The sequence below is a fragment of the Poecilia formosa genome, unplaced genomic scaffold (assembly GCF_000485575.1).
Source record: "Poecilia formosa unplaced genomic scaffold, Poecilia_formosa-5.1.2 Scaffold21, whole genome shotgun sequence".
Taxonomy (NCBI): Eukaryota; Metazoa; Chordata; class Actinopteri; order Cyprinodontiformes; family Poeciliidae; genus Poecilia; species Poecilia formosa.
Genome location: NW_006799960.1, coordinates 2833853 through 2861761, shown reverse-complemented (window position 1 = coordinate 2861761; position 27909 = coordinate 2833853). Strand labels below are relative to the sequence as shown.

General features: G+C 39.1%; 2 protein-coding genes across 6 annotated transcripts; both read left to right on the top strand.

Moving 5' to 3' along the window:
* Positions 1 to 108: 108 nt before the first annotated feature.
* Positions 109 to 7553, top strand: ptdss1b (phosphatidylserine synthase 1b). 3 transcript variants are annotated; one of them, XM_007547730.2, is made up of 13 exons: positions 109 to 432; positions 511 to 602; positions 1317 to 1361; positions 1440 to 1564; positions 1780 to 1938; positions 2517 to 2668; positions 3568 to 3709; positions 3854 to 3966; positions 4216 to 4281; positions 5428 to 5527; positions 5994 to 6053; positions 6423 to 6492; positions 6583 to 7553. In XM_007547730.2, the coding sequence occupies exons 1-13, from the start codon at positions 260 to 262 to the stop codon at positions 6687 to 6689; spliced, it is 1404 nt and encodes a 467-aa protein (XP_007547792.1). In that variant the 5' UTR covers positions 109 to 259; the 3' UTR covers positions 6690 to 7553. The 3 variants fall into 3 exon arrangements, with proteins under 3 accessions (XP_007547792.1, XP_016524790.1, XP_007547793.1); XM_007547731.2 differs by having other exon boundaries at positions 113 to 432; positions 6578 to 7553; XM_016669304.1 differs by having other exon boundaries at positions 112 to 432; positions 1317 to 1564; positions 6578 to 7553.
* A 1912-nt stretch (positions 7554 to 9465) lies between these two features.
* On the top strand, positions 9466 to 27808 carry nup153 (nucleoporin 153). 3 transcript variants are annotated; one of them, XM_007547729.2, is made up of 22 exons: positions 9466 to 9612; positions 14066 to 14291; positions 14405 to 14680; positions 14764 to 14903; positions 16184 to 16312; positions 16476 to 16592; positions 16723 to 16773; positions 16847 to 16900; positions 17732 to 17875; positions 18830 to 18882; positions 19120 to 19216; positions 19312 to 19470; positions 19559 to 19657; positions 19756 to 19840; positions 19945 to 20046; positions 20447 to 21082; positions 21184 to 21363; positions 23739 to 24683; positions 25176 to 25601; positions 25704 to 25916; positions 26034 to 26217; positions 26890 to 27808. In XM_007547729.2, the coding sequence occupies exons 1-22, from the start codon at positions 9535 to 9537 to the stop codon at positions 26975 to 26977; spliced, it is 4482 nt and encodes a 1493-aa protein (XP_007547791.1). In that variant the 5' UTR covers positions 9466 to 9534; the 3' UTR covers positions 26978 to 27808. The 3 variants fall into 3 exon arrangements, with proteins under 3 accessions (XP_007547791.1, XP_016524789.1, XP_007547790.1); XM_016669303.1 differs by having other exon boundaries at positions 19087 to 19216; XM_007547728.2 differs by having other exon boundaries at positions 19081 to 19216.
* The last annotated feature ends 101 nt before the right edge of the window (positions 27809 to 27909 follow it).

The following is a 27909-nucleotide window of genomic DNA, read 5'->3' as shown; positions in this document are numbered from 1 at the left end:
ATTTGTCACGTAAGATTTTATAAGTCAATTAAGGCAAAATTCTAACTCCTAAAATGTTTTGTTCTTATTGGTAGTTGGCATAACAATATTCACGTCACCGTCTGCACACCCCTCTATTTTGCGGAAGTGGTTTAGTCCGCCCACATGGTTCCTGACCGAGCGCTGAGGAGTTTCATCCCTAAAGTAATTTCTTCAGCTTTCGGCTTCAATTCTTAAAATTACATCGATATAAATAACTGAGAAGGTTCAGGACAGCAATATGGCAACCCCAGAAGTTCGTCCTTCTTCGAATAATGAAGAATCTAAGCTACATTTCCGAATGATAAATGAGCAACAAGTGGATGATATCTGCATTCACTTCTTCTACAAACCACACACCATCAGCCTTCTGACAGTTACCTTGCTCAGTCTGATGTACTTTGCCTTCACCAGGTAAACGACATTTATTTTTTGCTGTTAAAAGTTGTTTGCCAACCTTTTTTGTTAATGGGCGAAACCTGATTTTGACAGGGACGATGGAAATCAAGACAACAACATCCGTGTTGGTGTGTTAGTGGTTGTTTGTTTCTTCATGGTTGTCAGCGTACTGGCTTTTCCAAATGGTAAGCTACATTACAGCTTTGACAATAGTGGTGCAAGGGGCCAACTATTTGGTTCAAACTTTGATTCTTAAACCATCCAGAATTTCCTGTTCTTTTGGCTTCAAGAAAGCCAGACTTTCTTGAAGCCTATTAAAGTGGTTTCATCAGACACTCAGCATTCCACATTATTACACCTACTGCCAAGAGCAACACTGGATTTTCAAGCTTTACATTGTTTAAACTCCTGACTTGTTATCTGATGTTTCTGTACATCGCTACTATGGTTACTAATGACTCAAGACTTTGACACAGTACTCTTATTTTTTTGTCAATAACTTCTTTTGAATCTGTCATGTAATACTTATTTATTTTTATTTACAGTTTAGAAAATTATATCTTATTAAGACTTAAAAAATAGTATGGAATATAATAGAAATAGTTTTGTTTGTTTGCCTGTCTGCTATATACAAAGTATCAGAAATATCAGTAATGGGGGGCGGGAGGGGAAACCAAAATACTATTTTTTTAAAAATATCAGATTTTAGTGTTTAATTTACTACTGTTTGATCAAATAGTGGATTCTTTTTTACATTTATGGCCAAAAAGACTATAATTTTCACAATTTAGGGCCTAATTAGTGCATTTTCTTTGTTAAACCGCTATTATTTACAGCACCTATAATATCTGTCTCATAAAAAGCACACATATTGAAATAACTGATGCTCTTGTTGCTAGGACCCTTTACAAGACCTCACCCTGCAATATGGAGAATGGTGTTTGGTGAGAGTCAGAATATTTTCTTCAGATACAAATCATTTTTATTTCTTGATTCTCACCAGATTCTCTTGTCTTTGATAGGTCTCAGTGTGCTCTACTTCCTGTTTCTTGTCTTTCTCCTCTTCCTCAATTGGGAACAAGTGAAGACTCTGATGTATTGGGTGGATCCAAATCTGCGCTTTGCCAAACGGGAAGTTGACACAATGGTCAGTTCAGCTTACAACACCAACTTTTCATTTACAGATGAACAACCGGAGCAAAGATTTTAAAAAGAATACACGTAAAAGATTGTGGCATAATTTCCGAAAGGACAAATCGGATAAATATATCAGGATAATTAAATGAAATATTTCTCACTGATGGATGTAGGAGAGGGATTTGGTCAGTACCTGTTTGCTACATTCTGTTTGTTCTTCTTTAGGAATATGCTACAAACTGTTCTGACATAACATGGAATCGCATCATGAGCCAAGTGGACATTTTTGTATTCGCCCACTTCGCAGGATGGGCTATGAAGGCTATGCTGATGCGCAGCTACCTCCTCTGCTGGACAATCAGCATCACCTGGGAACTCACTGAGGTGACCTACATGAGATGGCAACGACTGGCTTAATCTTGAGTTAAATGGCCATGAATGGGCTTTGTATCCGCATGGATGTTAAGTGCACGTGAAGATATGTTGTTTCTGATCAGAACATCACTTTAAAAAAAAAATCACTGACCCCTGATAAACACGGAAAAAGATAAGTAAGTAAATACTTTATGGTAGAAGTGTGATCGCACACTGGAAATTTGAGAAACAAATCCAACTTTAATTTGATTGTTTAGTGAGCAATGTTTTAAGTTAATAAATGTTTGCTTTCTTCAAGGTCACACTTAACAACCATGATGTTGCTATGTTTTTTGCAGCCTCCTTTTTGCCATTAGGACGGCCCTTTGTCTTTTCCTGTGAGATTTCACTAAGCCTAGAGCATGTGGAGTTCAACTCCACATGTTTGCTTTCCATCTTCATCACTGTACATGGCTTCAGCGTGATTCTGCAACCTTATTCACAGTTGTTTTAAACTTTCAAATCATTAAGAAAGATGGGTAGATAAGGTTTTAACAATTTCTTGAAGCTTTTGTGTACTCACTCTGCTCTCTTGTCACTTTTCACAGCTCTTCTTCATGCACCTCCTGCCAAACTTTGCAGAGTGCTGGTGGGACCAGTTGATTCTGGATATCTTGTTGTGTAACGGAGGAGGAATCTGGCTGGGGATGACAGCCTGTCGTTCCCTGGAGATGAGGATTTATCGCTGGGCCAGCATCAAGTCAGTATTCATTTTATTTTTTCATATTATACAGTGTAGTAAGAGTAGATACTGAGTAGCTTAAACCATTTATGTCCAAAGTGTGGCCTGGGGTATTGTATGCTGCAGTTAAAGAATGGTACAAAGTTGGGTCGCTGTTACTGGTGGTTTCAGCTAAAATTGACAGAAAAATTAAAAAACTTCAGTTCCTACTACACAAAGTATTTAATAACCTTCCTCTCTCTTTCATACTACATATTGTAGTAAGAAGGGCCACAAATACGCAGATACTTTTACTCAAAAGTAGACTTTGGGACATGCATTCATAAACCTGGAAGTGTTTTCAATGTAAGAGGGACACATATCTCTGTCTTGTTATTAATGCTGGTTATTAAGCCACAAAAATGACCAAAACAAACAAACAAAAAAAAATACAGCCAACATTTGACCCCCCAAAATGGCAAAATGATATGCCTTTCTTTTAATGAGGTTTTAAAATCAGTGTCTTTTCGAGAACCGTACAAGTACAAAGCCGTTTACAATGATTTTCAGATGCATTTTATACACGTCTACTTGGTTTTATCATTTCTGGTACATCTTTGAGGGGGTACAAACGAAATCACAATAAAATTATTTTTGCACTCTTATTAAAAGTAATTAGATTTTATGTCCTGCAAGCACTTTTATGTTGACCTACATAGCAAGAAGTTCAGACGCCATTGGCTTAAAGAATCTTAATGTAACTGTTGATGCATGAATTTAGTAATATATTTAAACATCATTTATATTTCTGACTAAAAACATCTGCTATTATCCATAGTCTTTCTAAAAGTACATTTAGGGATATTTTAAACTAATGGGACTTGTTTAAGCACCTTGAGGCTGTGAGTTATTATTACTACTGTCTTGTTTTTGTTCAGAAAAATCCACTCGACCACGGGGAAGATAAAGCGAGCCGTGCTTCAGTTTACACCGGCCAGCTGGACCTTTGTGCGCTGGCTTGATCCAAATTCCTCCTTCCAGAGACTGGCAGGAATCTACCTCTTTATGATCTTATGGCAGGTTTGTCTCCCTTCTGTTTTCTGCCGAAAACACCTGTAATGGTGTTAAAGTCTTTGATATCTGTGCTAACAGTACATTTCCTCACCTAAATGCATTCCTGAGAGCTCTGTTAACAATAATCCTTTCTTTTATTTCTGTTTGCAGCTGACAGAGTTGAACGCGTTTTTCCTGAAGCACATCTTCGTCTTCCCGGTCTCTCACCCTTTCACCTGGTGTCGCATCGTGCTAATTGGAGTTATCACTGCGCCCACAGTGCGGTATGTTTAATCTTTGTGTGAAGAGGAGTGATTAATGATTAAAAATAACCCATTTTTGTGGTTAATCAAAAAAGTGTAAAGCTTGTTCTGGTGTGGCATAAACCTACACTGCAGAAGTAGCTTATGAATGTATGTTGTGGTTTTTTTGTGTGTTTTTTTTTTCTTCTTGTTTTGTATTCATTACGCCTGTTTATATTAATATAAGTCATGCTTTTGTTATTTACAAATGTCCTCCTTATCATTTTATAGGCAGTATTACGCATACCTGACAGACACTCAGTGTAAGCGGGTTGGTACGCAGTGCTGGGTATTTGGGTAAGTTTCTTTTTCATGTCGGCTTTTCGTTAATTTCCCTTGTGATCACAGCAAATTATTTTTTTCTCCAATTAAATTATATTCTGATGCTGACCGTTCCTCGCCTATTGGGATCAAATTAACTTTTGTTGTTGTTGTTGTTGTACGACCTTACACAAACACAAGATTTTAATTTATGTTGAGGGATATTTTTTGTTGTTGTCGTTCTAAACAAAATTCTCAGTACCATTATTTAAAATGAATATAAAATAATGGCAACTGAAACATGTTTTGAATTCAGTCCTTTTTTTTTAATTTTTTTTTTTTATAGTTGATCAAAACATTTTAAAATGAGCTATTGGAGACTTCCCGATTTCCGGTCATGACACAAAGGCCTCTTATCCACTCCTCAAAATGGGAAAAACAAGGGACCATCCTATTAAAGTAAACCACTTGTGTGATCTTCACAAGTCAGAGAATGATTGAGATAATTACTACTTGTTACTACTGGTAATTTTTGTTTAATTTGCCACAATGAAGTGATAATGATGATGATAGTTATTTTAAGACTTATGTGCAGAATGTTTTTGTTCTTTTTACCATGGATATATTAACAGGGGAATGTGCTTATATCAAGCTTTGGTTTTGGTTATAGTCATAAACTAAAAAGAAACAGAAACAGTCACTTATTACGAAAAAATTCAGAAATGTAGCTGGCATATTTTACTGTTCAAAACCATCTCACAAGTCTTCTTTAGGTTTCTTTTTTATTATTATTTTGCAGATGTAGAGCAGCTTTGAGAATTTAGACGTAACACATGCTGTTCTCTGCTCAATAAAAATTCATGACATTATGCCGTTATTGACCTCACCTTAAACACAAAGAAGCTCATGCCCTCAGTCTGAGCCAGTTGCTATAGCAACAGGACGAGGTCTCACCGTCGGCAGGAAATGCTTAGCAGTGCATTCCAGCTCAGAGCCGGAGGGGGTGGGAGAGGAACGCAACAATCAGGTCTGTGGACTTTTACCACCAGGGTGAAGCGCTGTTGCAGTTGGAATGTGTTGCCAAAAGAGGGAGTAATTGTTTCATACAGTATAATGTTTATATTCAAGAACGCTATTTGTCTGATTGTATGTTTTTTTTGTTTGTTTGTTTGTTTTATGCAGGGCCATTGCATTCCTGGAAGCTCTCGTTTGTGTGAAATTTGGTATTGATTTGTTTTCCCAGACTGAAATTTGGTATGTGGCTCTCTGGTTCCTTTGCATGGTAAGAATGTGGATTTATCTACGTTTGTATATTTATGTTCAGTAGATCAGTAGATCCAGTCGTTAGAAATCTCTTTACTTTGAGCAGATCAGATTGAGATTAGGGTGAAATGGGATGTAGTTAATTTGTAGAAGGTTAGAAATCTGTCCCAGAGGAAACCACTGATGTCTGAAGATGAGACGTTTCTTTGTTGTTTTGGATGTTTTTGCAGAAATATTCCCCCTTTCAGTTTTTTCACATTTTGCCACAGTACAACCAAAAATGTCAATGTTTTAATGGGATTTTACATGACAGATTAACACAGTTTAGTGCATAATTTTGAGCAAGAATAAAAAACGGATGCCTATGTTTTTTTTTTGTTTTTTGGTTTTTTTTTAACAAATTAACCGCTGAACATTAAGTGCACCCCACCTCATACTTTAATAAAATTTATTCCACCTGGCCTTTTTATTCTTATTTTCTTCAGGCATTCATCACACTCCTGTGTCTGTACGGCATGGTTTGGTTTGAACAAAATAAGAGAAAGGTAAGATGTTGCCTTTTATGACTTTGCCTGCTTGTAACTCTCTACTCACACTGCAGTAGCTTTAATATGATGATTATATTATATGATTACGACTTTTAGCTTGCTTGTTATTGTTTGATTATTTTTAGATGTCTTAATGATCTGTGAGATTGTTGTTTTGTTTATCAATATATAAAGATATTGGTTAAAGTTTTTGTGTTTTTATAGACATTTTTTTAACTGTTTAATTTGTGTGTTTAATGTTGCAAAGTGTCCCTGAGCGTTTTGGAAAACGCTGACAAATAAAATGCATTATTATTACTATTATTAAGTTTTTATTCCTTTAAATTAAAAAAGCCACCATGTCACTGGATTTGTTTTTGTTACCAGAGCACATTTTTACAAGATGAGGACAGAGATGTTTCTAACTCGTGTTCCTCGAGCCTTGATGGAAGCACAGGTCAGTCCCATAACGCTGCTTTTTTTCACAGTTTCTCTGCAAAATATTTATTATTACTGTGTTGTTGTTTTTTTTTTCTCTGCAGAGCAGAGCGGTTCATTGGGACTTTCAGAGCCAACAAGACGGAGGAAGGGTCTTGCTATGAACAGAGTTGTGAGCAGCGAAGAGGAAAAGGAACAATGAACAACAAACATTAAAATATAGATTTTTTTATTTTTTGTTTTTTGAATGTCTGGTTTTATAAGTCACTGAAAACCAAAAAAAACTGTGGTAAAGATGCCAGTTAAAAATTCTAATATGTTTGAGAGCCAGAAACAAAATGTTTGTGAACCTGCGTGATTATAGTTTGGGATGTTAAAATATGAACAAAAAAACAACAGGATCCACTGGACTGTTCTACCATCAGCACGATGTTTCACAGCAGCATGCGTCTTAAATTTTGCACTCCTGTCCAATTTGCATTGTATAATATTTAACATTTTGTAAGATACTAAAATTAGTCAAGTAGATTATTCTAGCAAAATGTTGTTTTTCTTTGCCAAACTGAATTTTGCACTTGCATTTGAGACAGTTAATCAGGTTTTAAGCGATTTTCTTCAATGGAAGCTGCACTTTTAAGTTTTTGTTTACTCACTACAGGTCAGACTAAGCTACTTTTACTAAAGCCAATAAGCTCAGTGTGTTTTATTGTGACTAACGTTGTACAATTTGTCAAAATGTGGTATCTTTGACATCTAAAAGAGCAGCAGAAGGTAACGGCTTGAATGGAGAAATGTATGTTGTTTATAACAAAAGGTAGGCCTCGAGTTGTTCACATTGTTAGTTTTTCATGTTGTAAAATGCATTTACTGGACAAAATGTCCAAAGCACTGACATACTTGAGCCCCTTGAACACTTATGTTGTCTTAAAGTGAAATAACACTTTATGTAATAAAAATTGTATTGACAGATGCATTGTAAACATGATGCACCATGAGGTGATGTGAATGTTTCTATCCTGCTTTTTCTACACAGTTTAATGATCACGTGGAATAAATTTCTTCTTTTGTGAATCATGAAAATGTGAATCATGTGTTGTTCTCACCATCCAAGAGGTGTTTTTTTTTTATTTTGTTTTTATTAAAGTATGTTCAGTTCATGTTTAGCTCTCCAGCATGGAATATCTAGCAGCATTTACAGTCAGATTCATAACTGCTGGTTTTATAATTTTGAAATTGAGACTAGGCTGCAGTACACTTGCACATTTTCATATTTTACTATACATGCATGTATAAATATAGCACCAGTTGCAGCAGTTTGGTCAAGCCACATTCAAATGCTACAGCTATTTTTATAGCTGATCTTTTTTTTTTTACTTTTGTTAAATGAGATTAGATTCTATTTATTCACTTAATAAATAGATAGAAAATTGTCATTGATATCAAACTTCACAACGGCCAACCAGAACCAAGCATTTTGTCAGTTTTGGATTTTGAGGTTCATAATTGGTCTGACTACCTAGCATAAAAAGGACCAGATAGTTACAAATACTGTATAAAAAGAAAGATAAAAACATTTTTATAGTTGATGTTAAAATGTACTAACCTTGATTACTAACATGAGTGTTGTTTTTTTTTAAACTAAGCACATAAAACTAATTGTAGTCCATAAGATTTTTGATCTAATTTACAGTCAGTAAGAAACACTGGCTCTAATTTTGGAACATCACATTGCTTATAAATTCTGCCTTTAATTTAGGCCTGGACTTTAACCGGGTCGTTTTTAAGTATTGAACGTTGTAGGTCTCGCTGTAAGTTTAGTTTCGTTAGCCTCGGAAGGTTGAACCTCTTCCCCAATCTGAAGTCTACAGCAAACTTTAACAAGTTTTCTTCCAGGTTTGTCCAATCATCAGACTACTGGAGATAAGCACCAGCCAACTCGTGACTCTGCAAGGAAGAGCCGATTTAGATAATGGATGGGTGGATGGATTCTTCCCATAATTCTAACATGCTTATCTGCTGAATAAATAACAGAGAAGACGTCATGGTATGAAGGCAAATTCTTTTCAATGTTTTCATTTGTTATTTCATTCATTTGCTTGTAGCTGTTATCAAAAGCTGTATCAAAGTGAACGCTGCCTGAATAGGCATTTTTTTAAAACTTTTGTTAAATGAGCTTAGATTCTATTTATTCACGTAATGATTTGTGGATGTGGTTCTGAATTTTTTTTATGTTTTTGTCATTTTCAGATGTGGCTAATAATTAGATACATTCACTGAGATGCATCTACATGAGTAACTTTTATAGAAAAAAAATACGTTTAGGAGTGCTTTTACAACACCAGACTTGTTACTTTATTTGAATTGTGTTGATATGAAGTATCGCTACTGGAGTAAAATTTCTGGATTTTCTTCCCACTGAGAGCAAATTTACTCAATTAAGGACAAACATTTTAACCAAAAATGCTTGACCAGTGATTTACAAGCACCTAGAGTTTTTCTTAAAGTGAGACTTCTTGTTATTCAAATATTTTCATTGCAGAACCTGTTGTGCCAGTTGGAGGGTCAAGTAAAACATTCAGAAAAAAGTATCTATAATCACTGCACATACCTTATTGTGGTCTAAAAACCAAGTGTAACATAAATTTTATACTGAAAAAATAGCAAAAATATTTTATTTCCTTCCATTATCAGGTTTAGTTGTTTTTCATTCTAGTATTTAAAACACCAAAATTTGCAAATAAGTATATTTTTTTGTCTCTCTGATGACATCATTATAAAAATATTAAATCAGCTGTATCGATCATTTAGCACTCAGAAAGCCTTTTTTGAAAATACTTTATTACTCTTACTTGAATAAAAATAAGTTGTAGAGCTACTCTTTCTGGAGTACATTTTTTATGTACTCTTCTCACCTCTGGTTAACCCAGTTGTGGTGAGGCAAATATGGAAATCCTTTGTTAGGTTAAGGCACTTCATTTCCCACAATTCCCCTGCAGGTGGCCGCTGTCCTGGATGACAGCTATCCGGCGCCGAAACATCGATAGACAGTCAGACGAAAGCCATGGCGGCCACGGGTGGAGGGAAAATCAGAAGCAGGAGATATCACATCGCTTCTAAACCTTACGCCAAGAGTAAACAGGTAAATTAAATATAAGTTCTCAAGTAAGACACCCATGTGAAGTACATCGCAGTAATCGCGTTGCCACCGTTCTTCGGGATGTGTTATTGTTTTCTTGGAGACATTTTATGGCCTGCTGTTAGCGCTCATGGCCTCCACGCGCTGCTAGCACGTTTAGGAAATGCTAACGAACTAGCTTGAGGTTAGCAGCAGCAGCAGGCGCTGACAGGTCAAACCACGGGACTGTGTCGCTTTGACAAGTTAAACATTGCATTTGTTAATTTTACTAATACACGTCACGCATGACATGTTGAGGGAAATTACCCCAAATCGGTGTTTAACTTTACAATTGTTTACGAAGTTTGGATAAAGCAAGGAAGTGGAATCTGAAGTATTAGCCTATACAGCTAACTTGAGTTAGCACCTATGAACGCCGCATTGTTATATTTGGTTCTTCTTAATGTAGCCTTAACATCTGACAAAACTGTGTCGCTGGTCATAATACTTACCTGTGACCAGGCGCAATGATTTTCAATACATATGCTTTGTACAAAGAGTGCGAAAATATTTCGGACATTAGCATCTGTTAGCCAAACCTCAGCCAGTTTAATTGCGCAGAGAAAGCTCTGGCTGATTGGGGACCCACATGTTTGTCTCCCGGATCAATTGGCGCCCAGACACCGCAGTCATTTCGTGGGTAATTCGTGATGTTGGCAGTTGTAATTGCAGAATATACCTATTTAATGAAAGGCAGAAAATTTCCAAATGTTTTGCCGGATTGTCGGTTCGAAAACCCTGCCCTGCCTTACGAATATTGGACAACCTACTTTGATTTATCAAGTTCTATGTGATGTCACAATAGTCCACTAAATATGTGCTGTTGTAACTCGTTAAAGAACGTGCACATAAGTCAGTAGTCATCTTTTCATTAAGTGTTAATAATCTAAACATATTTCAGAGTTGTCAAAATATTTGACATCGCTTGAAATTTGATTAAAACAATATTATCAGCATCTGTAATAGCATTTTAACAGATTAAATTCTGGATAATTTGAAAGATTGACATGAATGAAAAGACGTAACCAAAGTACTTAATTAAAAATAAAATGTGTATTCCAGTGAAAACCCAAAGAAACATTTATAAATGACATTTGATTTGTTACTGTACAAATTGTTGTCATCAAAAGATTCCATCTTGAAACAAAAGCACATCACCAGATTTCACATCAGATTAAATGTGGTATACAGACACTTAAAAACATCAACTAAATGATTTGGATGATTAAAAAAATATTTTCATCTTTTGGTGACTCAAGCATTTTTTTTTGTCCCATTAAAACTTCAACAATAAATTCTTGGTTCTGTCATTACTAGAAATGGGGAAAAAAACAATGACAAATTAAATTCTGAGTGTTTACAAAGTGATCAAATATCCTGTAATTGCACCTATCAGTGGTAAATAAAATTTTATGGGGAGATTATGCAGCCAGTAGTATAAATTAAATTTGAGACACAAACAGAAGCTGCGGCTCACAGATAGTAACATACCTGCTATTTGTTAAAACTGCACTCATTACCCTTCATTCATTAACATCCTGTTTACAATAGTCATGTCTGTCTCAAGTCATAAAACAGTGATTTTAATGATACTTAGCAATAAACAGATGTGGAAATCTTCAAAGATGGTAAAATCTTCCAGATCAAGAGAAAGATTCACTTATAGACATTAAATCTAAAACGATTATGCTTGACTGTAAAAAATAGAAATCTGAACCTTCTTCACTCTGTTACAACATCTAGATGAGAGTGTTGATGCTATTGTGTGTGTGTGTGTGTGTGTGTGCTCACCGGTCAGGTTTTTTTTTTTAAATTTTCTGATCAGAAACTGAAAGTCAACAGCTGGTATTTTTAGAAATTGAAATGTGTGAAAAGCTTAGTTTGCGTCGTCAGGAGTTTTCAGTTCTGTCTGTTGGATCATATTCATGTATTAACAAACTTCTCTCACTGTTCTGCTTTTTATTCATCAGTTTTTTTTTCTTATTCTGTTACCAGATAGTGAAAAACCTTACCTGCTGTTATTTACTCTTCCTTTTGCTCACTATGTTTAACACTGGTTTTTGGTTTCCCTAATAAAGTTTGCATGTTTTAAATGTGTCTAAAATTAACATTGAGGTATTGAACTTGAAAATGTACTGAAGTGCATGAAATATTTGCATCAAGACAAAAGCTGAAATTATAAAATTGTCGTTGAGACAGACAATTTTAGGCCTGTCACGATAACACATTTTGCTGGACGATAAATTGTCCCAGAACTTATTGCGATAAACAATAACATAAACAATGTCCACATTGTTGTTTGGGGACATTTTCAGGTAATATAAAGTAACAATGGCATAAAAGTGCAAGAATACATTCTCAAAGATTGATAAACTTTAAATTCTAATGAACGTTTAAACACTGGAACTGGAAGACATCTGGAATATCCAAAATAAATAAAGACAACAACAAATAAAATGAATTATGAAGTCTCTGTAAACCAAATTACCTTTCGAAAAAGGGACAGTTGAGACTAAAACACCAGATTGAAGACTCTTATTCAGTTTTTGGTAAAAAGAGAAAAATGATAAATCAAGTAAATGAAAATGATTGACTTTCTTTTCATTTGTCATGCGATTAATTATTTTTTTTATTGTGACAGGCCTATTGAGACATCCTAAATCGTTGTTCCAGTTTCCAAATGGCGTCATCTTTGGTTGAAACATTACATTTTTGTTTGAACATGTTATTATGTGGCTGCATAAAAGATAAGCCACAAAACATTTATAAAAAAGAGAGATGCACCAATATCGAAATCCAATATTAACATTGTTGCTATGGCTATATTTACCAACAGTACACATATATTTCCCTGCCCACTGTGAAAAACATCCCATAATGATGTTTTCCACATATTTCAAACTAGTTGCACTTGACCAGTTAAAGATGTGTGATTTTCATAATGTGGGAAGTTCAGAACCCACAGGTGTACGTCATAGATAAGCATGGAGGAAGAGGCTCATGTGGTTCTTATCAGGTGCTAAAACCTTCTATGTGTGTAATAACTGCATAACGAGATGCGCTGGTCATCTATGACGGCTCATTAAATGCTTCCCTTCAAGAAAAGTGAAGGATCCTGCACACGACTAGCAGCTGGTTATGACTTGTTTACTACAGGTTTATATAGAGGTTTTACTAAGTTTCCATTTCAGAGCTATTAAAGTTTTCCGTCGTGTCGCTCGTGTAGTTTAAAATCTTTTAAATGTGATGCCGGAAAACTACCAGAGTTTTATCTGAATATTTGAAGCTTAGCGTAACGCTGCACTGCCCCTCCCTCACATGCTGCTGATTCCACCTGCGTTTTTCACAGTAATGCATCTGCAAAAATCAATGTGATGCACACTTTTAGTAGCAGTTTTTAGTTGCTTTTCTGTCTTAAATAAGTGATCACCATGTTGTATGTCTCTTAGCTCTTCAATACAGTTTTGCATATTAGGCATGGATGTTTTTTTTTTTCCATCTATGGCATTCTCACACCGGCTCATCTCTAATAGGAGCTACAGAAAGAAGCCAAAGTATTTCTGCAGTTTGGGCTTCAGCCTGAATGACTAGACAAAGCTGCTGAATATTTTAGAAAGCTTAGCTCTCAGATACATAATTAGTATTCTTCTGATGGGATACACTTCATTTCTGGTTGTATTTGTCCTGTAGTGTCGCCTTCGCTGCTCCAAATTTGTCTCATTCAGTGGAAAAAAATGTTGTCTTGTGTATTTTGCTTACCAGCCCAGTGCCTGAATGTCTTAATGTTGGAAATGCTACTTTTAGATTTGCACCAGATTGAAGAGTGTTGACTAATGATCAGTTAATCCAGAAGTGTGTCTCAGTGTTGTGCAGATCAGTCTCAATACTAAAGGGTTTTTTGGGAACAGGGGAACTGACACAGAGCCTGACCCAGTTTTCGTCTTACTGAGATTTTTTTTGGTTTGTTTTGCACAATGATTGTTAAATAGGGCCTCTTTGCAAATGGGGGACTTTAGATTAATAAGAAATGCAGTTTTTTGCAAATCAAAAATTATAAAGAAGAACATTATTTAGAATGATTAATCTGGGCATTTATTGCAGACCTAAGATCTGACTTATAGGCATCAGTATTTTTGCCTATTTGAAATGTTAGAAGCTGAAAGTCAAATGTAAAAGATTGGAGTTTGCATTGTGAATTCATAAAAGCATACAATATTAAGTGATTATTTTATTAAAGGCATGAGTAATATAGCAGAGGTAATACTTTTAAGTTTTTCCTCTGCACCTTATAAAAAACCCATCTGATTAATCCATTAAACCTTAGAACTTTTAATCTTGCCAGTTTTTTTTTTTCTTCTTTTCAACAATTAAATGAGTTTTTAAGAGTATTTTCCTGTCATGTTTCTTCTTCTTGTAGCAGTCAGGCCTCATCAGTCGAGTGACAGACACGGTGAAGAGCATCGTTCCTTCCTGGCTGCAGAAATACTTCAAGAATGGAGACCCTCCTGCAGGACAGACAGGACAAGGGACGGAGCAGAACTGTCAACCATCACCTCCTCCTCCTACTCCTCCTAATGGTAATGAAGAGGGACCTCCTCCCATTGATGGGCGCGACTCCCCAGAGCCAAGCACCAGTAATACAGGCAAGGGGCTGTTCTAGTCTCCTACATTACATTAATTTTGTCTGGAAAGTGTTATTTTTACAGGGGTTATTATTTATTTTAAAGCTCATTTGTGGTTTCTGCTTCCTTTGCAGAACCCTCGACCAGCCGAGCATCCCTGAACTTTCAGGAGTATGTGCTTTCTCGGCCTCCGCTGAGTCGTTCTCACCTCCACTTTACCTCGCTGGATGCTTCCTCCCCTACAATGGGGGCCTCCAGCAGCCTCTTCTCTCCACCCTCCACTTCTTCAGCCCCAGGCCCCTTCTCCACAGGCTTCTCTTTGGTCAAAGAAATCAAGGACAACCTCTCGCAACACGAAGACGATAACATCTCCACCACGAGTGGGTTCTCCTCCCGTGCATCCGACAAGGGTAGGACTCGGAATATTTAGGGACTTTTTAGAAACATCTCTGCGAATCTCAAGATAATCCTCAGGCTATGTTTCGTTTTTCAGATGTCCCAACTTCAAAAACCGCATCACTTCCTCAGCTTTGGTCCCCAGAGATGGACAGGACACACTCTGGACCTCAGCAGTCTCAGTCCAGTCTCAAAAAGCCTTCTTTCAACCTGTCTGTGTTTGGAAACTCCTCCAATGTAAGTAATAGATGGCGATCTACATCCTGGCTTTGGATCGAGGAAGTTGACCTAAAAGCATTTTATATATTACATAAAATATCAATGTAAATATAAGGAGAATCTGATCATTGTTTCAACCACATATGTACAGAAAAAATATTGATATATACAGTTTTAATTATTACTACCTCTGGAGGCCAGGTAAACCCTGGACAGATCACTAGTCCAACACTAGATGACACAAACCACCAACCACACACACACACAAACCTGAGGATATTTAGAAATTTCAACACCAGTTCATTAGAATTCAAAGTTTATTGATCTTATCACCTTTGTAATACCTGAAAATGGTCTCAAAACAACAATATTATCATTTATTGCCTTAACTTCTGGGACAATTCATCATCCAGGCCTATTCATGTCTTCTTCAGAGGTTTTCATGTCGTTTCCTTCAGTGTTTCTTGGTGCAGCGCCACCACAGGCCAGGAGGTAAACAGGTTTTTCGGAGGGTTTGGATGGTTTGACAGTGCAGAGTGAAAGTGAACCGCACCGACTGAAAATGTAACAAATGAAGTTTAACATTCAGAAATGTTCCCCATTAAGTCTGACTTCCAGCATTTTTGTGAAGAGGAATGGGTAAAGGCTAGTAAAGACATAACCATAAAGGATTGTTGCTGTAGATGTAATGTATGGTTATGAGTGATTATGATAGACCACGCCCAATTTGCAGGGTTTCCCCAGAAAACCATCTAGTCCCGGTGGTTATGCACTTGGCAGTCATTCATCCAGCGGCTCGTCGTGTTTTTGAGTTAAAAAATGTTTAAAGTTGACAGGAAATTTGAAAATATCACTTGATAATTATGTGTTATTGGAAGATTAATATCTGAACACCACCTATAAAGTCTTCAAAAATGCAAACATTAAATAAAAAAAAAAGAAAAAGCAATGCTAAGCCTGGTGGGGGCACAAGTAAAGCCTGGTGGCCCTCCAGGCTTATAATGCACTGCTGGTAATGAATTTGTGACATTTTGACAAAATGCGATGAAGTTCATGGGATAATAATAGCTTTTGAATGTTTATATGGCAAAGTTGCTCTTTAGTGATGATTTGTAATCCTGTTACATCGATATAGTTTCATAATCAACCATATCGAAAACCGATTTTTTTAATACAGTGTTGGATTTGTTTGCAGTTAAATTTGGTTGTTTTGTTACCAAAACGACTCCAGATTAAAAAATTAAAAATGTAAAGGTTTCCGCCACAACTCTTATGTTTTATTCAATCTCTCCTTTTAGTCGACGTTAAACAGCACACTGCTGAACTCTAGCCAGCTCGGAGATTCACCTTTCTACCCTGGGAAAACCACGTATGGAGGAGCAGCTGCAGTCAGAAGCTCCCGCGGTCGTCCTGGCACTCCTTATCAGGTGATCTTTTAAAGTTGGAGCCAGTGTTTACTTTTAAAAACGGATGAGTGGCGTCTCATCAGAGCTCAATCATATTCATTATACGTATGGCGTCCTAGCTGTTCAGGATTAACTTGTGATTGAACTTGGATTAGAGATTTAAAGCGGCCCATTTGATTCGTAGGCGCCGGTGAGAAGACAGATCAAGGCCAAGCCCGCCGGCGCTCAGCCCTGCGGCGTGACCAGCGCCACCGCCAGGCGCATCCTGCAGTCTTTGGAGCGCATGTCGAGCCCACTGGCTGTGAGTACACACAGATGCTTCGAGGCCAAATTTAGATTTACAAATATCTATTTTCGTAGCGGTTGTACTTGATGACAGACTTTAATCATCTGAAGTAATAAAAATGTGTTTATTTTTCCCCCATCAACAGGATGCAAAGAGAATCCCAGCACCCACAGCAGGCTCGCCCACTCGTTCTCCAGTAAGTCTCCAGCTCATTATATCATGAATCGTCTGTTCAGTCACTTTTTGACGTATTTTAACTCTCATTACAGTCGATGGACGTCTTAAACCAAGACGGTCCCCGTCACCAGGCGAAGAAGAAACGGGTTAGTTAAATTTATGTATTTTAATTTGTGATCCACTAATATGAAAGTTATGTTGCAATAAATAAATGACAGAGTAACTACAAAGGAATTAATGGAGACATGAAGTTAGCCGATTGTTTTCTGACTGGGGAAAAACTGCGTGTCCACGAGCGGTTTAATCCAATCGGTAACATTTAGCCTTTTAGCTAACGCTTATAAACAGGCGATTATTGTCTGCCGCTGCCTGTTGGAGCCCCAAACAGCCATGAACACGCCTCCATCCAGCTGTTCTTCACCAAGTGTAGTCTACTGTGTGTGTAGACGTTTGTGAGCTGGTCTAATGCATCGGTGCCTGGTTCGGTTTGCTTTCCGTCCAGCATTCCCAGCTGTCACAGCTGTTATTGTATTTGAAGGATGAAACAATGTTTTACTGAAGCTCTCAAGGCTCATCCCAACCATAGGTTGGTAGTCTTCCCCTCTTTTGTAAATTATGGCAGCAATGACACTTTTTCCTGAATTAATCGAGGTTATATTAAGTAAACTTGACACTTGCTCCTTAATTAGCTTGAAGGTAAACTCATTTGCTCAGGAATAGCTTCCTTAAATTACATCCTGATCGTCGTAAATCTGAGTGAAACTTCTCGCTCATGAATTAGATAATGTATGCCGAGGTAAATTAACCTTGCCAGATGGGATTATGCTAAAGCAGAGTTGAATAGCTTCATTGCGGTGCTATAAAATGTTTTTATTAAACGTTTAGGTCTGTGCCATATTGAATACAGATCAGAGAAGGCGCTTCTGGCTCACGGTTTGGTTATTTATCTCCTCTGTGTTCTGCTGCCTTTTCCCCAGATGGACTCAAACCTCCCCCCAGTGCAGAAACTCGTGGTTCCAGCTCCAGCTTCTGTTTCAGGAAATCGATCCGTGTCTTTCAGGCCGACTTTGACGCCTGGAGGACTCACCCGAGCCCTGGACAGGACGCCAAGGGAAAAGACGGTACATTATGGCTCAGAGCGATGTTGTTGAACTTCAACAGAACGTAAATTCTGTCACAATAGAACAACAGGCAGGGAAAATAGGAAATTTGATCTCCGTGTTTTTGTGATCTGGATAAGTATTGAAAAAAGACATTGCGAAATATGTATATTCCCAGATTTTATCCCCTATCCCATTTTCTGAACGTGTCCTTCCTTCTTTGCTTCCTTCTTAAATTGTGTAGATTCTACCCTCCTTGTTTTTTGTCATTCACTCCTTCCTTTATTGATAGATCCTATCCTCGTTTTTGTCTTCCTTTTTCCGTTTGTCCTTTTTTCACTCATCTTTCCTTTGTGTATTTTGCCCTTTCATTTGCCCTTTTTCCCTCATCTCCTATTTTTCTTCCTTATTTCATACCTTACTTATCTTATAGCTTTCTTTTAGCGTTTTGACTGAAAGCTATAAGAAATAATAAATATGAACAGTTCATGTAACAACTAAAGGAAATCAAGGAGCAGTAAGAAGTATAAACTATCTGCCCCCTTTTCACATAAAAAATGTATTTAACTCAGAACATTATTACTGACATATTTCAAATGCATAACAAAACATCGGCTTATTCAATACCGTAATGCTTCGTCATAATAATTTTAAAATTTCTTTTAAATACAGAAAGAGATTTAGATTGTTTTATCTCTCTGTCAAGATTGCTCCATAAACTCTAACCTTTTTTTTTTTAAATGTATCTGTCCATTGTCTTCCTTCCGATCTTTTCTCTCTTTTCATTCTCTCCTCGTTTCAATTTATCCTCCTTTCTTGCATCTCCCTTATTTACTTTTGTCTTCCCTTTCTTGTGTCCTTCTTTGTTCCTCTTCTTTCCTTCCTGTGTTGTTTTCGTATAACGATTGTTTTGAAACCCTGGACATGACATGCAGTCTTTTGAAACAGACTTTGCTCATCTTTTCTCCCCTTTAGCCCACAAGACAATCACCACAGCTACCTGAAGCAACCCCAGGTCCATCTCAAAGGTAAACGCAGAATGATTAAAAAAAAACACAAAAAAACACACATTTAGGTCAATAAATATCAAGCTGCGATTATGTAGTTTTTCCTCATATAAAATGTATAAATGTATTACAGCTACTTATTCAAACCACAGCATTTCTAATAACAGACATCTATGTCACTGTATGTTTAACATAAATTATGTTTTATCTGCCGTCAAGCACAAGGAGTTTCAGTGACCCGGTCTACCCTCTGTCCAGCACCCCTGCAGCCAGCAGCCTGAGCTCTGGAGGGGGCAAAATCAGGAGAGAAAGGACCACAGCACGACCTTCCTCCAAACACACTGAAGAAGATGAGGTTAATTAGTAATTAAAAAAATGGTGTTTTATTATCTGGGGCTGTGAATTCAGGTTCTGTTTACACACTTATGAATGTTTGCTTTCTGTCTGCAGGTGGCTGAAGCACCGGTCCTTCCAAGCATTTCACTACCAATCAACAAATCATCTTTGCCTACGTTCAGCTTCTCTCCATCTTTACCACCTGCCACCTCTGCCAGCTCCGCCCCCAGCTTCACATCCACTACCCCTGCGAAGGAGACGCTCACAAACAAGGTTGGTTTTTGCGTCCACCGCCTCCTTCTGCTGTGCTGATCCTTGGAAGTGTTGCAGAAAACAGTCATGTTGTGTTTTCTGCCCGCAGGATCCACCAAAGGCCTCCACACCGCCCTGTGCACCTTTCACATTTTCCTCTCCTATTGTCAAGGCAACCGCAGCCAGCCCACCTTCTTACTCCCCTGCTGTGAGTTATTTCATCTCTTTAGATGCCGTTTCATACGTTTCTACTCTTGCCTGTGTAGGGGTGATGTAAGCACGTATACATTTTCTCTTTCTTTGTAGGTTGGTTTCACCTTCAGTGCACCTGTAGTAAAGCTGGCGCCGTCCATGTCAAACGGAAAGCTGACGGCGCCCACAGCAACAGCTGGTAAGGAGCTTTTCCTCGCCTTTCTGAGGCATTTTTATAAGTTGGAGTGCCATTAAAAATCATAAAACGAGGTGAGCCATCTGGCGTGTTTTCCTGTTTCACAGTGAAACCTATAGCAAGCAAGAGCACAGAGGAATTTGAAGGACCTTTCAAACCGGCCAAGACCTTGAAGCAGGGCAGCGTACTGGATCTTCTCAAGTCACCTGGTGGGAATTTGTTCACTTATTTATAAAACTCGGTGATAATTTGATCTTATTGAGTAATCAGATTTTCTGATTTTGAAGATGAAGTTTTGGGAAAATCTGGATTTTCTTTCTCTAATGCGCTTCTTGGGTTTCCATAGTTCAGAGTGATGTTAGCTCAGCCAAGCATCTTGTCTGACAACGAATTCAATGTCGAATTCAGGTCAACTCACAGAAGGAATGATTGAAATAAAAGCTTTCTGAAGATGTTTTTTTCCCCATCATTTTGAAACATCTGATTTTGTAGAAGAAACAAGTGAGGGGAAACATCAATTAATTACGTATTTATTTTAAATAGATACATGCTTTAATCAGAAACTCACCTGGTGGTTAATTTTTAAAGTTTTATTATTATTCCTTCCAGGTTTTGCTTCTCCTGTTGTTCAAAACTCTCCTGGCACCAACACCGCCTCCCAGCAGCCACCTGCCCAACCCACAACCACTCCTTCGCCTGGCACAAGCTTCTCCTCTTCGCTACCTTCGCCATCAGGGTTTGGTGGACTGTCCGGTACCTCGGCGGGCTGGAGCTGCGACGTGTGTCTGGTTGAGAACAAGCAATCGGAAGTAAAGTGCGTTTGCTGTCGGGCCCCAAAGCCGAACTCCTCACCAAAATCGGCGGAGAGCAAAAAAACTCCTGCCCAGAGCAGCAGCACAAGCACCGCCTCTGCCTCCACGACGACAGGATTCAGCCCGATCTTCTCCAAGCCTGCAGGAACCTGGGAGTGCGACACGTGTCTGGTCTCGAACAAACCTGACGCAGTGAAGTGCGTGGCCTGCGAAACGGCCAAACCCGGGACTGGACTCAAACCGTCGCTCACTTTCCCCCCCAACTTCTCAGCTGCTAAGACTGCATCCACACCCTCAGACCCAGTTTCCACAGGGATCAGTGGGTTTGGAGACAAGTTCAAAAAATCAGAGGGTGCGTGGGATTGTGAAACATGTTTGGTACAAAACAAGGCTGAGGACACAAAGTGTGTGGCCTGCATGGCTTCTAAACCAGGTACTAGTCACAGCATGACTGTCGTGCTTCTCGTGCATTTATCTTTCTCTTGGCATTGGGCTGTTTTGATAAGCAGTGTTTCTATTTAAACCAACCAACAGGAGCTTCGGCAGCTGTATCTTCAGCAGCCAGCAGTGCCCCAACGTTTGCTCTGTTAGAGCAGTTCAAGAAACCAGAAGGATCATGGGAATGTGACACCTGCATGGTTCAGAACAAAGCTGCTGATGTTAAATGTGTTGCTTGTCAGACAACCAAACCAGGAGCTACAGTGGAACCCAAAGGTAAAGGCAAGATGTTTTATCGTTGAATGTTTAATATCTAAAAAGTCACACGAAGCTAATGCTGCACACAATGTACACTCAGCCCCTCTCATTCATTTGGTTCATACACGTAGAAACAAAAACATGTAGAAATTGGTTATTTACCAAATAGAGACGTCTACAGAGGTTTTGTTCTGACAGGATATGCAGTCAGTGAAATGTGTTTTTACTTGAGAACCGTGTTCACAAACACCATCTTAGTGCAGCGTTGGCAACGATGACAAGAACAAAATTATTTTGTTGACGCCCCTTTTTTCTTGACGATGACAAAAAAAACAAAAAAAAAACAAAACACGGGGACAAAATATGACAAGATGTCTGAGAGTTGTTATTGACGAGACAATAGGTGAAAATGTTAGTGAGCGGTTTGCCAGAAATCCAAAATGTAAGATATTTCTGCCCACTGTGTTTGTAATCTGTGAGTGAAAAGCTGAAGCTTATCAGTGATGCGGTTTGTCTATGAAATTCCACATAATTTCTGACACACACAGGCACTAACTAAATGTTTTATGGTGTCCAGAAGACAATCAGATCTGACCAGACTGAAATCTCGTTATCTAGGATTGATTTTGTGCAAAAATAAATTAATGAAGATGTTTTGTTCAACCCGTAGACCCACCCTAACCTCTTCAAAGAAGAGGTTAGGGTGGCCTTTTACGCTTCAAAGAAGCGTAAAAGGTCATCTTGAAACGTAACTCAGGGTTTTCCCCCCCAAAAAAACCTGCTAAGCCCGGTGGTAGGGGCGCTGGGACAGTCATCCAGCGACCTGTCGTGTTTTTAATTTAAAAAAAATGTTTAAAGTTGACAGGAAATTTGAAAATATGACTATATGTGTTATTGGAAAACATAAATCAAACCCAAACAGCAACTATAAAGTCTTAGAAAAGGCAAATGTAAAAATAAATAAACAACACTTAGTCTGGTGGGGTCACAAGTAAAGCCTGGTGGCCCGCCAGGCTTGTAATACACAGAGGTAGCTGAAGCATGGGAAATGCCATGGGGACTCGCTACAGACAGTTGCTCACTGCAGTTGTTGTCACGGTTGCCTAGAGACAGACAACGCACATGGTGCCGCTCTTGTTGGCTGCGCCTTTTTTAATTGTCCAGCCGGAATCTCGCCACATCCTGGAAGCGAAAACCGTAGCAAAAATACAGACGTGAGTAGGAAGACGCACGTCCCTGACTGCACAGCATCAGTGAGGATGAATACAAGGAAAGTTTGAAAATGAGTGAAATCAGGCAGGAAAGCAACACTGCAGACACACAGAGCTCAGAAGCCCAGAACATCAGAATCACTGATGTTCCAAAATCATCTCCTGGTTCTGATATGGTGAAACGTTATGTTATGATTCGTTATTGTGGTTTGTCTTGCATGTTGAGTTTAGATGATCACTGATGCATCAGTATTAGTCAGTCTCATTTTTAATAGGCTGACTGTTACATGTTTGGTGTTTATTTTTGATTTACAGCAAAAATAAATAAATAAAAATAATATGAAGAATGCAAAAAAAGATGATTAATTCAAGTGAATTGATTAAAAATGATTTATAATTTACATATAATATTTTGTTGACTAAATGGATTGCATATTCAGTCGTATAAAATTTCATTATACTTAGTCGACCAAAACTAGACTAAAACAATTCTGAAAACTAAATTATGGCTAAAACTAAATGACTTTTTAGTCAAAAGGCTAAAAATGAATTAAATTTTGCTGTCAGTTTATTCCACTTCCACAAAAAATATTTTCAAAAAGTAGATTTTATTCCAATCGTCCCCGAGTTGTACGACGGATTATTAGTAATTATTAGGATTATTATTGGGCATCTAGAATGCTTTAGTTACAAGAATATTAGCAGAATACAGCACAATTTTATCAGATGGCCCTAAAATTGCGAGAAAATCATCTTAATGAGCTAAAATCTCTGATTCTTTCTTCCAAATAAACTGCTGTTTGTACAAATGCTTCAAAGTCCTGCTACTGATAATAATTTGAGTATTTCCTTATACCAGAATATAACATCACAAGATTATCAACATTCCTCATTTAAATTTTTTGATTTGTTGTACTTCATTCTCCTGATATTACAACTTTATTCTGGTGATATTAAAGCTTTACTTTTGCATTATTTCGACTTTATTGTTGTATTGCTACGACTATATTCTTGTTATGCTATGAATACAGTATAATTGAAAAAAATAAACTAAATAAATAAAAATAAATTTGTTGTCAAGCCCTAATAGTAACTGTTCACTTTGAGGTTTTTTTAATTTTTCAAGACGCCTTGTGGACGTAGAATATCCTAAACCTGACATTATTCTCCGTTTCTCCTCAGCCTTTGGGTCTTTTGGCTCCTCCGCTACTGGAGCTTCTGGGACCTCCACTTTTGGCTCTTCTACCTCTAATCCTGGGGGTTTTAAGTTCGGCACGTCGGACAGCACAGCCGGATCCGGAGGTTTCAAGTTTGGAACTACAGACTCGTCTTCGTCGTCGTCAGGTGGTTTCAAATTTGGCGCCTCGTTCGGAGGCTCCTCCTCGGAGTCATCCTCTAAAGACACTACTGCCTCTTCAGGGTTTAAATTCGGTGGCCCCTCTGAGGGCTTCAGATTCGGAGCCGCTTCCAACGATGACAAGTCGGACCAGCCGGCGGTGGGCGCTGGGTTGAAGTTTGGAGGCAGCAGCGAAGTAGCTTTTGGAAGTGGGTCATCCAGCACAGAAAGTAACTCTTCTTCTAAAAGCGGCTTCACGTTTGGACTGACTAAACCAGCGGATAAAACGCCAGAAACCGCCACCACGTCTTCATCCTCTATTACCTTGACTCCTCTCACTTCTTCACAAGGAAATAGCGACAAAGCAGGATCATCAAATGACACCACATCCACCACCACAGCCACCGCTAAGGGGTCTGTTTTTGGGAGGCTAGGCGATCCAAATGTGGCATCCGGCACGCCGCAGGTGAGCTCTGCATTTGGATCTTTACAGGCAGGTAAGGAGCCGGCGGCTCCAACGTTTGCCTTCGGAAAGCCAGAGGAGAAGAAGGAGGCGGCTCTGTCGACCTTTCTCTTTGGTGCTGTGAAAAAGGAACCGGAAGCTGCTGCTGCTGCTGCTGCTGCTGCTGCAGCTGCTCCCTCGGGAGGCGGCTTCTCCTTCAGCAAGCCGAGTGCGCCAACAGATCAGCCGCCGCCGCCGGCTTTCACGTTTGGCAAACAGGCAGAAAAAAGTGAGACGTCGACTTCAGAAGCCTCAAAGCCGTCTTTCAGCTTTGGACAAACTGCTGCAGGTATTAATATTTAGCTTTTTTATATTGAATTGTCGGAATGGTTTGGTTTGTATTGTCTGTTACTGGAAAAAAAAAAAGTAATTCTGTGATTATAAGTCGTTACGTTCGTGATTTTCTGACTGAGACTCGCTTGGAACTATTTTAGGACAGTAATAAGGTATAATGGTGAATTTTAACAGTTTGGAAACCTTCATACTGAGATGAACTTACATTTTTATCTTCCTTTACATTTTTTTTTTATCACAATGCTCCCATTTAACTCTAAGAGCTTAATTCGTCTGTCATTCAAACCTATTTTATATCGAAAACAAAAAACTAATCAGTAATTATTGATATCGGCCGATCCATCGTGATGCGTTTTTTAGCCATATTGTCCCGTTTATGACACAGAGCACCTAGATTTCTGACGAAGAAATTGGAAGTGACACTAACTCAAGAGTTGATGAAGCCAGAAGACATTGTTGCTGACCGTATCAGTGTCTCCCTGCACAGATTCCACTGCTGCTCCAAAACCAGCCTTCTCTTTCCTGGCTAATAACCCGCCCAGCGCCACCACCTCATCATCCGCCACCCCGACTGCCGCCATGTTTGGCGCCGCCAGCAGCGGCTCCGCACCGGCCCCGGCCGCAACTTCATCTTCATCCTCCTCGGCCCCCAGCACGTTTGTGTTCGGCCAGGCTCCCTCCACCACCGGCGACGCTCCCCCTTCTAAGAACTTCATGTTCGGACAGAATCACGACAACCAGTCAGCGACGCCGTCGAGCGCTCCGCTGAACGCGGCTCCGGCGTCGGCTCAGCCCTTCATCTTTGGCGCTTCTACCAACAGTGCTGCTGCCGCTGCTGCTTCTGCTCCCGCTGCTCCCTCTTTTACCTTCGGAGCCCCAGCAGCAGCAGCACCCCCTGCTGCTTCCTCATCAGGTCTGCGTTTGTTATAAAAGCTTGTAAAACCGCTGTTGAATATTAGTGTTGGCGGTGGTAAAATATTCACCTTTTCTTTAATTTTTTTGTTATTATTTCCAGCTCCTTCTGCAGCCCCGCCGCCGTTTGTGTTCAGTTCAGCTCCTTCAGGAGGTTTCGGCGCCAACCAGAACCCTCCTTTTGGATCAAGTTTTGGATCCCCCTTCCCAGCCACACCTGCCCAAACCTTTGGAACCAAACCCAACGCTGCCCCCGCGTTTGGACAGCAGAACAACTCCACACCCGTGTTTGGTTCCAGCACCAACTCCGCACCAAGTGAGTCGTCCTCTGGGTTTTCGTTCACATCCACCTGCAGACCGACTCTCTTCCTCTGGGTGGGGATCGCACGATTAAAATCACATCTTTGATTCTGTGGGGTTTTTTTTTAATCAGGTGGAGGCTTTCAGTTCGGAGGAGCCAGTGCTTTTGGAGCCTCAAATAACTCTTCAGGCGTGTTTACGTTTGGAGCTGGATCTGGAGCGCCTTCTACCCCCTCCGCCAATCCCCCCATCGCACCCCAGTCAGGAGCAGCTGGTGGCAGTTTCAACTTTACACAAACGCCAGCATTTAACATAGGGTAGGCTGCTGTTCATCAATCTACACAGGAAATATTTCAAAATGCTTCAATTTAGATGCTCTGCTTTCAAGGTTCAGAGTGCTTGAATTCTGCAGAAAGTGCTTCGTTATTCAAATTGTACATTCTGGTAATAAAATGCAATCTGACGTTTTATTATTTCAGTTCAAATCAAGTATTTAAATATGAAAAAAAAAAAAAAAATTTTTCCTCAATGTGTGAAGTGAAATCAAACCAAACTTCTTGTTTTTTGTTGGGTAGAATTAATACAATTATTTATATTTTCTAAATGCTAGAAAAGTTAGATTAGTCACTTTTTCAGAGCAGTCAGAACATAAATTTTATGTTAAAACATAACATTTAGTTTTATTTGCAATAATAAATTAACACTGCCTTTTTTTTTAGTTCATTTGTATTGTTTTTTTTTATCTCCAAAGTTTTGGTGCAGGAAAAGTTGGAAAACTTACCTTGAAAATGCTTTAACTTTAACTTTAATGTGGAGAATCTGCAAGCAGCTGCAGCAGTGACTCAGTTTGCATGTTTTCTGCTCCATTTTCTGCCGTTTTCACACACCACCACTGCACACTTTCACTTAAATTTATTTGGGTTTCACGTGATCGTAAGCTGCGACGCGTACTGTCGTCTTTCTCACGGAGATGTCCTTTCCTCTCGCAGGTCAGCCAAGACGTTCACCGCTTCCCCAGCCGGACAGTCAGCGATCGCTGGGCGCAAGATCAAAACTGCGGTGCGCCGCAGAAAGTAGCCCTTTACGACCTTCACAAGACTGTGGACTTGACTGAGACAGGACGGTGTCCCCGGTGAAGAATGTCAAAGGTTCTCAAGGTTCTCATCTGGACAGACGTTGGCGTTGCTTAGCACAGCTTCGTGTTTCTGGAGGATTTCGGTCGCTCGACCGGCTGCTGAAAGGTTTTCAAATCCAGTCGAGAATTAAGTGTGTGCAGATTTTCCAGATTTCACATAGTAACAACTCCTGACTGAACTATTACCCTGACTTAGACTACAATCAAGCAAAGACCCCCAACCCCATGTTTGAAATTTAAAAAAAGAAAAAGCAGGGCAGTAATATCTATATTTTACACATCGGCAAATGTCTGCTAGACTTTAGGCATGACTTTTTTTGTAATAAAATTACAGAGGCAAAAACTGCAAATTGATAAAAAAAAAAAGAAAAGAAAAAAAAAGGTATGAGTGTACGCATAATAATTAGAATGGGTGATCAGTTTATGAGCTGTGAAATGGAGAGGTGTAGTGAGAGCCGTGTGGTAAATCTCCAGCAAACTGTTTCGATTTCTCCTGTACAGGAATCACTGGGAAGTAGCTGTGGAGTCGGTGCGGTGTGCTGTATGTACAGGAACGAGCGTGTTTGTATGCAGAGTGCTTGTGTTTGGGGGTTTTTTCTGTTGTTTTTTTTTTTTCTCTTTTCTCTCTCCTTCTCTAATGTACAGACTTGAGGTGTGTTTGGTTTCTGTGTACATGCTGAGGATGTGTGTCCAAGTGCGTATGAAAACCGAACGACAGAGCTATCGCCTGGGGTCGCCAGCTGGCGAACGAGCAAAATGAATGTTTAAAAAAACGAACCCAGGGGAGGAAGGAAGGAAAGGAGGGCCGGGTTTGGGAGCTGGGAAGATGCATCATGCACTGTGGAGGACGGACCGGAGGCGCACGCGCCCTCAT